At 48.7% G+C, this 13,532-nt stretch overlaps 1 protein-coding gene across 14 annotated transcripts in view; it reads right to left on the bottom strand.

The window, feature by feature from the left end:
• Window positions 1-13,532, bottom strand: part of ADGRB1 (adhesion G protein-coupled receptor B1) — a 293,273-nt gene that overhangs the window by 208,860 nt on the left and 70,881 nt on the right. For all 14 annotated transcript variants that reach the window (XM_063327633.1, XM_063327630.1, XM_063327629.1 and 11 more), the window contains one exon: window positions 3,858-4,778. In XM_063327633.1, the coding sequence (XP_063183703.1) occupies window positions 3,858-4,605 (748 nt within the window). In that variant the 5' untranslated portion in view covers window positions 4,606-4,778. The remainder of the gene's footprint in view (window positions 1-3,857; window positions 4,779-13,532) is intronic.

Below are 13,532 nucleotides of genomic sequence, written 5' to 3'. Positions count from 1 at the left end.
ATCTCGGTTTCAAGTTCTTTACTGAGACGAATTTGTCAAATTCTCTGGCTGAGACATGAAACCAATCAGACTCGTTCATCATAAAAATCCCTCCAGCCCTGGAGCCATCTATTTTACCACAGAGTAAATAACATATTTCAGGGGTTCACATTTAACCCTGTTTTGCAGTCAACATCTTGAATTCCTCCAAGATGGAGATATGAAGAGCAGAAGGACCAGAGCACGCTGGTTAGCTCTTTGGGCAACCAAAACATGACAGCACTGCAATGGCCTTCCACGAACAGATTACATGGAGACAAGACTAATTAGACATTCATTAGTGCCTAACTCAGCACAGCACTTTAGCACGCATTTAACCTTCTCTCATTACAATGTCACACCAGTGTCACTTTTAAATCTCCATCTCTGATTACAGTGAAACCAGCTCACATTTGGAAGGGTCACCAGGATTTTCAGACCTTGAAGTCCCAATGCCCTGTGTTTCAGGAAGCTTTCCCATCTGCATCCCCTTAGTGTCCTACCCCTAACCAGTGTGGGACCCTATTCCAGGAATCTCAACTTGCATTCCCTAAAGAGTTCACCTCTAAACATCAGGACCTACAACCAGTCTCTACCTTTGTATGTTGCCTAAGTCATCCAAGGGAGATTTGATGCTGGCCAAAAAAATTTCCCCTTCAAATTGTCTTCTTCTAGAAAAAATACCCTGTTCAAGCCTTCCTGGAGCACCAGCTTGTGGTAGATGCAGCAAGGAGGGGAGATGTGGGGGGTGGGCTGCTGCTGACAATAGGTTTCGAAGCATGCCTTGCTGATCACCAGGACAAGCTCCATGTGCAGCAAGACACGGAAATATCTCCTGCTGCCTCTGCACCCTGACAGATTCTTCCCACCTCCACCACCGCCCGCTGTAACCTCTGCAACGTCTGTATGGGACAGCAAGTGCAAAGAGGGTGTCTCGCTAAACTTGGGAAGGAAATTTGGAGTGGTGTCTCCTTCCTCCAGATGCTGGAGAACAGATGCTACGGACAAGCCAGGGTCACTTCAGTTACTTTGGGAAGTCCCTCATCAATGACCCCAAACATCCCAATGTACCTGAACCAAGTCTAAACTCATTGGCCATGAGTGAAATCAGGCTGTCAGGTTTCTTGAGTGCCCCTGTAGCTCTGGAGCAACAGGGTTAGTATGCCCACTTCTCCACTGTGGCCAAGAGATCTGTGGCCCGGGTTAGCAGCAGAAGTTCATCTCCCAGCTCTGCTTTTTGGCCACCAAAGCCAATGTCCAGCTCAACAGATCTATTCTTGGACTGCTCTTGAGTAACTTCAGAGACCAGAGAGAGGACATCATCTAATCCAGCACACAGACACATATACGCTTTCTCCATCCTTCAGTATAGCAGTACCCAGGGATGGGGGGCGAACCTTTTTAAATGAATCTCACCCACAGACTCTGTGAGCCAAAGTACGGCTGCTTCCAAGGCGGCATCTCATTGTAGCCTCTGTAGATTTGAGCTCACCCGTTTGCTTTGAAAATATCCCAGGTGTAGAAGAAACACAAGAGGAAAAGTCAGGGTCCACATTTTGGGGTGGTATCTGGGTGTCTGGCAATTCCTTATGTGCCTTGAAAGTCATCAGACTTGTTTAGTACTACACATGCATGCACCCTTGTTCAAAGATGAAAGTATTAAAACAGGCCCGGAAACAACAAATTACTTGGGAAACAGCAGGAGGGGAAAAAAAAAATAATAAAAAAAAGGGCTTGTAGGAAAAAAAATGCTACAAATACAATCAGGACAACAATGACAGCAATAATCAGCATCAGCGCTTGGAAATCAGGAACACTATCAAAATATTCCACCCACAAAATGCTGTTAAGGGATCGTTGGCTCTCTGTCCAAATTGGATCTCGTCTCCATCTTCCTTATCAAGCCTTTGCAAAAATCAAAACAGACAGAGTGACAGACAGAGCAGCACACGGAGAGGCCGGGCACCCTACAAGCGTCATTTCTATGTAGATGGCATCCCACCAGTGAAGATGATAATTCTGTATCTTCAATATGGAGCAGATGTGAACAGCCAGCAAAAAATTATCTATGCTTTCTACAAATATTTGATACCCAAAAAGGATTTTGATTCAGTCACCTTTGAGCCTCTTTCATATTTATTTTCTGGAAGCATTCAAGCACTCAAGCTGGACTAGGAGAGATCTTTACAAAAGCCAATATTAAGCTTGAATGCTTCAGGATTTGCTGAAAATCTTATTTCAAATTTCACCTTTGGTTGCAATGAAAAAGGTCACGCTGCTTGGGTTGAATGCATAAATCATCCAATCAGCAAATGTAAGGCATGACACATGACTTAACGAAGCTCGCATCACTCCGAGGAGGCAGCCAAGACGGTACTTCTTGCAAGCTGTTCACACAGGAGAAAAGGGCATTGCAAAGAAATCCAGAATCTGGAGAGCGAATATTGCCGTGTGCTCAGAGCCGGGGAGGGAGGCACAGCTGAAGAACTAATTTGCAGGATTTATGGCTCTGCTGTGTGCCTTCATGTATTGATTCACAGATCAGTGAGAAACAAAATCTCCCCCAGAATACACTGACGAAAGCACTAATACCTGATCATATACTAATCTCTCAGCTAACGCCAGACTGCGGTCTGCAAGAAAATCATGCTGCGCAGCTTGGACCTGTGCCTGGCAAACTCCTTCCTACTGCAAGCAAATTTAGCCTCCTTCCCCCTGCCTCGAGAAATTCCCCCCCTGATTGGGGGTGGCTGCAAAAAGCCAGGCAGGAGCCCCAAAGTCCAGACCCATATGGATGCCAGCTTTCTTCCCAGTGACAAAGAACATTTCAGTCCAGCACATGAAGGAGACCCTGGGGCGAGGGTCAGGCGTGGGTCCGTACCTCGCCGAATTTGAGGCTCCCCTCCCTGCCGCCCAGATTCCTATTTAGCATCCCACCTCCACTTTACATAACCTGCCTGCTGGCAGGTGGGATGGGAGCTGAGAATAAATACATCATAGCGGATCTGACACAGGCGCTGAAATAGGGGATTCGCCGCCGGACCTTCCCCCCCCCAGTTCCCTTCTGCCTTGCGTGGCACCGTAGCACCAGCGGACACAACATCGGATCTCTGCAAAGACCACTTCCCTCCCCAGACCAGTGCCCAGATCAGACTTCAGGAGCATCTCATTCTTATTTCTAGCCCTTTTTGCCGTTTCTCTTCCACCTGCCTAGTCCCCTTCCAGCCCATACCATACTCAAGATCACCACCAAAACAATGATGAAATACTTGAGGTATGAGCCCCAGCAAAGGCACCAAGTAACCCCACAGAAGCAGAGCGGTGACTTTTCTTTTTGAAAGCCTCCAGGAGGAAAATGAAGCACAGAATAAAATGAGAGTGCCTTCTGTTGCCGTTCCCTCGAACCAAGCCCAGGAATTAAGTTTTTTCCCCTGAATTAAATGTTTGATAGGGTTGCTGAGTGCAGCCCGCCTCGGGAGGTAACTTGGATCCTGCCTTTTCTAGGACATCTGTAACTATGTTGGAAAACTGCTCGCCCTCAGGTAAGACTGTCCCCTCAGCAGCTCTGAGGCTGCAGAAGTAAAACAAGCAAGGCACAAGCCCCGGGAATGAATGAAACCATTTGGGGTGTATTTAGGGGAAGCTGCTTTGCAATTCCGGTCACAGGCTCATAAAAAGCCACTGGGGTTTACCAGACCTGCCTATCAATTAGCAAATAAGGTTTTCATACCAGGCATCCTCAGATTCAGATACAGAAGTGATGGGGACAGGGTGAGACTCGGGAGAGGAGAGTCCAACCATCCCTCCCTCCCAAATATCCCCAGCTGCCCTTCACTCACCCAGGAACTCTGCTCCGCTGCTGTCCTTGGGGCTGCTCATGCAGTTCTCCAAGTAAATCCCATCCTTATAGCAATCTTCCTTCTTCCTTGTGAGCCCCAGGATCTCGCTGGCCTGATCTAGGACCTCCCCTCCTGAGCAAGAGCATGGGGTCTGCATAATGCCGCATGGGTGGGAGCTGCTGCTGATGGCCAAGCACGCGTCCAGCCACTTGCAGAGCATCTGGCAAGCGGCTTTGCTAGGGTTCCTGTTGCCCACCACAAGGTACTCCACTGAGAAGTCCCTCTCCTGAGCCTTTGTGGGCTTCCACCGCATGGGCCAGCTCTCCACCTCTGGTGGCGTGGTCTGCTTCATCTGGAGGAACTGCTTGTTGGACTGGAGGAAGGCATAGCGAGTGGACCCATCACAGAGCTTCAACACATCGTCAAAGCTCTCCATGCCCAGGTAGGTGCGGGTGGACTCCAGGAAGGAGTCGAACTGGTAGGTGCGGATGTGCTGGTGGTCACATACGCCGGTAGGTTTTAGGATCTTCATGTACAAGGTGTACCTCCGAGGGTCAGGGTTCTGGATAATCCAAGAGCAGAGAGAGGAGTTCGATGGGAAGACGGCAAAGGAGGAGAAATACCCAAAGAATTTCCCCTGGACCAAAGTGGTGCAGGGAGTTTGTGCCAGGTCCAGAGCGACCACGGTCCACACAAAGTAGAGTGGTGATACCAAAAGCAGGTTCAGGGCAGATCCAATGCTCCTCATCCTAGGTCTCTGGTCCTCTGGAACTCAAAGTAAATGTCAAGCAGGTGCCAGATCCTGGACATAACAGGGACCAGCTTAGAGGAAAAGTGAGAGTTTAAGAGCTTCTGGATTCGAAATCAAGCCAATCCTCCCATGTCTGGATTTGAGCTCCCTCCTGTGGCCATAAACAACACCTGGAAAAAAAGGGAAGGGAAAGGAGGAGAGGAGAGAAAGAGAAGAGATTTGGGATTTGTTTTTTCTGGTGGTGTTTTGGTTTTGTTTGTTGGTTTTTTTTTTTTGTTTGTTTGTTTTATTAACCCTTTGCAAGGCTGAGAATCTATACAGGATCTCCAGTCCCAGCACGTCTCACTGTGGGAAGATGCAGCCACATCACCATCCCCACACCAGGTTTAGGGGTGTTCCCATCCCTGGGATGTCCTAATGCCCAGGAGAAGCCCAACTGTCACTCACTGTGACTTCTGTCCATGCAGTGCCCCTCTGCGGAGCTGAGCAGAGCCTTTGCAGTGATTTCTAACCATCTCCCCAGAGCAAACACCGTTGATTTCTGGTTTAAGGAGTTTCCACCCCTCTCCATCCCAATGGAGTCAGGATGCTGGTTCAATGCAACCCTGGCTGCACCTGGGGATGGTGGGCTGGAGGTCAGCATGGGCAGCTGAGCTCTGCCTCCTCTCTTCCCCCTGCCAGTCCTTGTTTTTTTGCTACTTTCTGTCTCTCTTTTTTTCTCTCCTCCCTCCTCTACCATGAAAACAGTGCAGAGGAAGGGAGTTGTTCAGTACCCCAACCCTGGTCTAACCCTAAGCCCAGACAGGAGGGCAGGGTTGGAAGAAGCTGTGTACCATGTACAGGAGAAAAAAAAAAAGGAGGGTGAAGAGAAATTTTAAGTCTTCCTACATCATGCAGTCACCCTGCCTTGCAACCATGTGTGCAGGACACCCCAAAGCTTGTGGTACTGTAGACAGGCACAGAGCATCTCCAGGAAGCGAGACTTCAACCCACCACCCCCAAGATCTCCTTCAGCTCCCAAAGTCCCTTCAGCAAAAGTAATATCCCTCTTTCATTGCCCTACGTGACCTGTTCCCTGCAACCCCTTGTATCCCAGCCCAACTACCCAGACCCCTGTGCCACCCACCATTCCGAAGAGACTCCTGCACCCTCTGCTCTCTTCTAAGTCTCCCTCTTTCTTACGCCACCAAGAAGACCCCACAGTGCCCCCTTCCCCCCATCTCCCCTCTTTTCAGGGGAGGAAAAAGAGGGGGAAGCACCATCAGGGCTCTCTTCAATTTGTACGCCCTCCCCATGCAGTGTGTACCCCCATGTTTGGGGAGGGGGCCTATTAACAGATGTAGGGTTGACAGGCAGGAGGTACAGAACCTCGGTGTGTAGGGCAGAGCTTCTCCCACCAATGGGGATACAGCCACAGCTCCTTTTCCTTCTCATCTTTCCAGCCATTTCCTGTCCTGCCCTCTTGGCTCACCTTAGGTAGAGAAAATCAGGAGTTTCCTCTTGGGTGAGGTTTACCCCATCCCTGAAGCACTTGCTGCCTCCAAAACAGGGCTGCAGCCCAGTATCAAAAGGACAGATTGGACCTCGGGAGGGAGGTTTTCCCTACAATGTCAGACTACTGACTTGATTTCAGGAGCCTCAATGGTCCACAGGTTAGTGAAAAACAAGTGCTTGGGGCCTCTGCATTGTACCAGCAGCCCAGCTCCTGAGGTGCTAACATTGTCCTGGGCTGCAACCCCAAAATGGTTCAGCTCATCTGGGATGTGTTTCTCTGTGATTAGGAACCATGGTGACACTGCCAGGAAGGATTCAGGTGGAAGTCTACAGAGAACAGCAGCTGCTGTAAGGGAGGAGGGAAAACGCCTATGTCTCCGTTGCAGACATTGACCCTCCTCACAATCCCATGGTGGCCACACTGCTCATTCCCAGTTCTGCCTTCTCCCACCCAGCTGCCAGGCTCTGCCTTCCCAGTCTGCAAACAGAGGAAGCTTTCACAGCAGCCATACGAATTCCCGGCAAATCTACAATTCAGGCAGCTGAACGCAATCCCAGGAGAGACAGAAAAATGAGATGAAGCCCATAGACCACCTTATGCTTATCCCACCTATCTGGGAAGAGATAAGAAGCCAAATGCATCTCCACATTCACCCCTTGGTTTCTCTCCTTGCTCTATATTAAAATTTTGTCTCTGCATCTCCCCTTTTCTGCAAAAGACTTTTTTTTTTTTTTCTGGGGAGGAAAGGGTTAGGTAACTCGAAAGTGAGTTCCACTATTTGCAAACTGTGTTTCAGCCAGAGCTTCAAATCACTGCAGCCTCTGCCAGCAGATTCCTGAGTGTCTGTTAGACCTGACACTAATCAGCATGGAGTCCAAATGCATTTGCACTTAAATTTTTTAAAAGTCAGGTCCCCGCTCCTGACGGTGCTTTGCAGCCTGCAAAGCTCTGCAGTGCAAATCTCCCCATGCCAGGCTCCCGCCTGGCCTCAGGGGCCAGATTTCAGGAACGCAGCCTGCTTAGAGGATGCAAAGCAATGCTAGCTTGCAAGGAAAACCACAGCCATGAACTAAACATCCTATATATTTCCAGAGAGGTCAGCCTGATTAGCAGGAGGGGTTGCCTGCAAATGACAGTGAGTACTTTAAATATCAGCTGTGGTAGGTGGAAGGTGCTTGCTTAGCTGAGACGCTGAAAGGGATCACTGGTTCACCTCTCCCTTGCTGTAGAACAGTGTCTGAGCAGCTCATGCTGTTTGCAAGTGGGCACAACCTTCGCAAAGCCAAAATCTACCTGACCTTCCCACAGAGGAGCCAGGTAGGGATCATTTTAACCTCTGGCCCAGCCTGTGAAGAAACCTGCCTCTCCTGGTTGGAAGCAGGAGCCAGCGGTGCCTCCATAGCAACGAGATGATTAGGAGACAGGGCTTGCGCCGAGATCCGGTCCCTAATGGTGACTTCAGTGTGTGGGATTCAGCCCAAGCCTCCTGCTCTCTGCAAACCTTATTTTTCTCACGCTGGACACAACCCCACTACTGAATGAGGATGCTGCAAGCACAAAATACTTCCCCCCCTCGCAACGCCTCTCTGGGAAAAGTACCGTAAAAGCCAACAAACTTTAACTAAACAGACCCGTTAATGGGACGCTGTGTTACGGTTGTTAGGTCTCAGAATTGATTTCCCCTGAATGCAGTCCCATCTGGAAGGTTTCACCATAAGGAACATAAACATATTTTTTTTCTCCTTCAACTAATCCCTGCTGAAGTGGGAATCTTTACTTAGAGCAGAAGAAGTGAATAAACAAAATCCCCTCCACACCTATATCTTTGGCTCAACATGTGTCGGACCTGGAGGGGAGGGAAGATGCAATGGCCAACTGACTGGCTGCTGCATTTCAGCAGAGATCTCCATCTTTTCCACTTTAATCCAGAAAAATCCCAAGGGGGACATATACCAGAGGCTGCAGCCTGAATTTGGGGAAGTGGTATTAAATGCGTGAAAAGACAGACTATTCCAGCATTGGAGACCACGTTCCTATGACACACAGGCAAATTTGCCCATATTTCCATGGTTGTTGCTACAGCTAGCATCTAGATAGCCTGGCTATTTCTGCAATTTTGTGTAATGGAAGACATCACGCCTGGTCCCATCCCTTGGCTCCAACTTGGAGTACATGCCACCCATCCTGCACTTTTGTTCCAGTCCTGTGCCTGGGAGATAAGTCTGGCAGAGAAACATTTTCTGGAGTAAAGCCTGGGGACAGCAGGTGACTGTGGAGTACATTGGGCTGTCCGTTGCCTGCATTTCTCAAGGACAAACCAAAGGGCAAAAATATTGTCTTCTTTGTCTGTGTGCCCCTGGCATAAGGCAGTTGTTCATCCCAAGCCACTCACAAAAAGAGACTGAGAAGCTTGGTCCCAATGGCCCTTCTGCCTTGGTTACCTTGAGCAGGTGTTAGAGATGATAAAGCAGAGGGTTTTGAAGAGATATGAACCACCAGCATGGCTCCTGCACCCTCACACCACTGCACAGAGCCCTGGTAATTTTTTCTACCTCCTTGCTGAGTATTTTCCATCCCACCCTGGCACTCACTGGAGCAGACATGGTTCAGACAGACCTTCACAGCTTCAACAAAACCAGACAGGGACTGAATCACATGTTACACCTGGGCTGCCCAAGGGGTTTAGGCATCCAGTTTGCACTGGTACCAGCGAATTTTGGAACCTACAAGCCATGATGAGCTGTTTGGTGGTGAACTCTATCTTCCCGCAGTAATGGTAAACCAAGAAGATCCAGGTCTGAGGCTGGAGTTTTCCACCACCCTCACGTCCCTGTTTGTTTTCTGCACATGTTTGTATGCCCCAAGCAAGCCCCACTTCCATCCTGGCGATGCAGGCAGCACAGGATGTGTGTGAGCAGGGAGAGATCAGGGCTTCTCTACAACTACCTTCATCCCCTTGCAGAACAGCCCCACACGACAATTCACCCCGTCCTACCAAGACCTTCCAGATGGACGTCTCTATATTACTGTGTCTGACTTTGTGGCCATGCCCAAAGTCCTGGTTTGAGCGACACAGGTTTAATTTCTCTTTCAGTAATTTTAATTTTCAACAAGGTCTCTTCTAATACTTCAGAAAACTGCATTTCTAGAAGACTCTAGTGTTTGAATTTGTGAAAATATTTACTTTATAGCCAGCTATGGTATGCGGGTTTCAAGGTCTCAGTATTTTTGAGCTCCCTAGGTGAGGGGATGAGGACAAGCGAGACCCAGGTACTTGACCCAAGCTGCCACCAGGATTATTTCATACCATGAACATCACATTCAATATAAATTAGAAAGTTTGCTGCATTTTTCTCTTCCATGATAGTTGGCTGTCCTGAGAACTTCTTGCCCTGGTGCTGGACCCCTGAGCCCTTCCCTTCCTCCCGAAGCCATAGCACTCCCAGTGTCCAACACTTGCTGCCCACTGCTGGGAGTGCACGGCTTCCTACTGATTGAATTGGCTGAGTATAATCCTTGTATATTTTATATTGGTATTGGGATCAATATTGATTCTTTAGTGTTATTAATGTTAATTATCTAGTCTTATTCTATTAAATTTGTTTATATTTCAACCCTTGGGTTTCTTTTTTTTTTTCCCGATTCCCCTTCCTGAGTGGGGAGGGGTCATTGGGTGAGAGAGTAATTGTCTAATGGACAATAAATTGTTGTGAATTCTTTAGACCATTACACCCCAGCAGAGGGATTTCAGCTCTGCATGAGCAGGAGGAGCCCATGAAATGCAGGCAATGCTGCAATGTGCCCTGCTTTGCAGGGTCCATGCGTTGCATAGAGTCATCCCACGCGGGAAGGAACAACCTCCCTGGTCGTGTATCCACCACCTTCCTCGGTTGTGCTGGTGACACAGGACTCTTGATGCAGCAGCCTGGATCTGGCCAATGGAGGGCACTCTTAGACACGTACACACCAACACACACACACACACACACATACGCAAACATTCCACGGAAGAAAAAAATCAAAACAATGACTGCAGAAAGGTCATCCTTCCCCGCTGCTGTCTGTAGGTCCTCTCCCAACACCCTCACCCTGATCTGTCCCCGCGAACTCAGCCATGCCCCAGCTCCCCCTCTCTCTGCCCACCATCTCAGATGTGCTATTGTCCAAGATTTACCTCCCTCTGTTTTTCCTTCTTCTGACCTTGGCACACGGCTGATATCCCAGCAGGGTGAAAACCACTCTCATCAAGCTAATCCTCCTTTCCTGGGGCTTCCCATTTCCCTGTAAGAAGTCCCTAGATATTAAACAAAATATCCTTTTTGCCAGAGGCAGAAAATTGCCTGGCCCTGCAAAGAGCTCGGTCCTTTGCCACTCTGAGAAAACATGGGAAATGAGTATGCCTGTCCTTATTCACAAAGAACTGCTAGCAGAGGAGAAAAAAAAAAAAAAAAAGCTGCAACTGCTTGGAAATTTTCTTTTTGCTACCGAGACGAGTGAGCAAAGCATGGTGAAAAAGCCTGGAGAAACATGATGTGAACCAACACAGAGGAGTCAAGAAGCGCTCGGACCTGGCAGTCGTTTGGCTGCAGTGGCTCTGCTGGGCTGCAAGGAGAGGAATTAGCCCTGGATGGCACCTACAGAGGGATGGAGCTTGGACAGATCTTGAAGAAGCATTTCTTCCATAAAATCAGTGGTCAGAATCAGGCTTTTCCTTAATATTATTTCTAATGATCTGTTTTCCTTCTCTTCTGTTTTCTACAAGTATTTACTTGACTCTGGCCCATCCCAGCAACAGTTTATCTATAAAGATTTGTGCTTATTTTCTGGCATAGCAGAATCTAGTGAAAACCAGGACTGAAAGAGCAAGAGGATGACTTGGTGGGTATTACAGGACTGGGAAATCCTTTAGGTCTTACCCTGACTTCAGTGCACATCCTCTCTCTGGAGAGGCATTTTGGATGCGGATTATATCCTGGAATGGTTGCTAAACCAGCTAGAGATGGAGCTCCCGGTCAGGGTCTTGCCCGGCCAGATCTACCTGTGGATCAAATGCTGAAACCTGACCTCAAACAAAGCCCCTTTGGGAAGCAAAGGAAAGCAGACAAGGGTCAGATAGACAAAAGTCCAGCCCTGTTCCCCTCCTGCTGTCTCACTTGCCAAAAACAAATTTCTGCACGGACCCCTCACGACCCGGCATATTTGCTGCACCACTGTGGAGAGTGATGTGCTACCCACTGCCTCTATCCATCTCAGTCTCCTGAGTGCAGAAAAGGTCTGATTCTCACCTGCCTGCTGTGTTAATAAATTATGTTTATACACACTAGCATCCTTCATCCTAAATTTCTCTCAGCTCCAACCTAGAAAGCGTTAGGGGTAAACTCCAGCAGACAAGTAACAGCCTGCAGGAAGAGCATGAGTAGGGTGGGAAATGTTTGACTCTGTGATGAGGATTGGGTCGGGGGGTCAGAATCCTGGTCCCATTTCAATTTTCAAAGGCTGGAAGGAGGGATTTGGAGAAAGGGAAAGCTGAGAGGTGATATATAGAAACAGACCATACTGGGAAGCCCCAGGAGGCTGCCAACCACAATGAGGGAAATCCAAAGCCCCTGAGCTTTGATTGAACCATCCCATTTCTGATCACCTTCAGCACTGGCCAGATGAGGAGACACTATCAGGGAGAGCCAGAGGCCAGATTTTAATCCTGACTCCAAGATTTGCGAGCACTTTCAATTAAGCATCTCTGACAAACCATGCTTCAGTTTTCCCACCTGAAAAGATGGATGTAAGAAGCATCCTCTGCTTTTCTCTAGCACTCTGTGATCTGAAAAGCTCCAGCAAAGTGCTGAAGTTGGTGATTCATTTCCAACCCACTAGGATTTCATCCCAAGATGAGTTTAACAACCTTCGTCTTTAAAGATGAAGGTATCCGCTCCAGATCACGTTAATTGAAGATGGGCCCATAGCTAAAACTCTCAGGCAGGGGTGTAGGTAGGTCAGGCTCAGTTCCTGTCTCCGTGTGGTTTTTTCAGTGAATGGTATCAGGAAAGAGCTGATCAGAAAACCTGGACCTCAAAATCTAGGGCACGGTAAAACTTCTGTAGAGAAAAGCCTGACAGACAAGGACGGCCAGCTGTGCTCCATCTGGTCCCACATGTGGCTGCCCAAGGGAAGTGGGCCCAGAGCTCTGCAGCACCTTCTGTTGGGTCCAACACAGCCTCAGACAGATGTCGTGTGTGTACATGGTGTCTTTTAAACATCACCTCAGTCTGAGCTGCAGCTGTGTATGTCCTCAACTTTCCTCTATACGGGTACAGTATTATTGGCCTGGACTGTTGAGAGGACTACCAGGACCAGGAGTTCTCAAGGACTACATAACATGGGGATGGTTTAGATCTCATTGCATAGTAAAGTCAAGAAGCCTAGGGGGTTCTTGGCAGAAGGCAGCTGATGGAGGTCGTCATAACATTACATCTTTCTCTGCCTCAGTTTCCCACTAACAAAGAAGTCTTAAACCCCATTTAACAGTGGTAAAGTAAAGCCTGCTGTGAGTTTAGGCTGGTCATTGCTCCACACTGTTCCCAGGCATTTCCTCACCACCAAGAGAATACACAACTCTTCTGATCCCGGTAAGGTCAGCCTCTCCTCTATGCTAGCACCACCTATAACTTCTGACCGCACTAGGTCCCATCCTTCCCCATTACTGATACCTCCTGAGAAGCGACAACCATTGCCAGAAATACCCTGGATTCTACATCAGCGAATCCTAGAAAATTTTCCCTTCCCCTGTTGCCTTATTTTTGCGCATCAGTGCTCCACAACCAACACTTTGGGGTCTTTTCCTCTACGCTCCCACCCTGCTCCTGGGTGTGAGGGTTACACAAGAGGGCCTCTGAGGGCAAGGTCACCCTAATGAGTGGCAGAAACCTCTTCCATCGCCGCTTATTCGTGCTGGGGACCGGCATGTGATTGATTGGAAAGTCAGCTGGAGGTTAAAAGCACTGGCATTAGCTGGAGAGCTAAGTGGGAGCCCCCGGGGAGAGGGGATGCTTAGGGGGGAGTTGTGTGCGCATGCTGAGGCTCAGACTTGCACAGGCGCAAGGGCAGAGCAACGGTTGGCAAACCCAAAAACTGGGCTTTGTGATTCATGGGGTTACACATGCTCAAGTCAGAGCTCAGTACACGTCCTGACGCTGCTCACTTATGCAGCCCGCATAAATCATATGCACCAGGGCTCATTTTCTGGCCCCTGAGGCCAAAAGCGTTGACATAGCTCATGTCCACGTAGATAAATTGCCTATCCGCCAAAGCAGAACAGCCTTGCCACAGTACCTAAAGCTCTCTTCTGAGCTCTACCCAGGCACAGTCTAGGGTGATGCTTGTCAGCTCTGGCCGAAACCTCACCAGGAAGTGTCCTGAGATGTGTAGGCAG

The sequence above is a fragment of the Chroicocephalus ridibundus genome, chromosome 2 (genome assembly GCF_963924245.1).
Source record: "Chroicocephalus ridibundus chromosome 2, bChrRid1.1, whole genome shotgun sequence".
NCBI lineage: Eukaryota > Metazoa > Chordata > Aves > Charadriiformes > Laridae > Chroicocephalus > Chroicocephalus ridibundus.
This window is presented reverse-complemented; position numbering and strand designations above follow the sequence as displayed.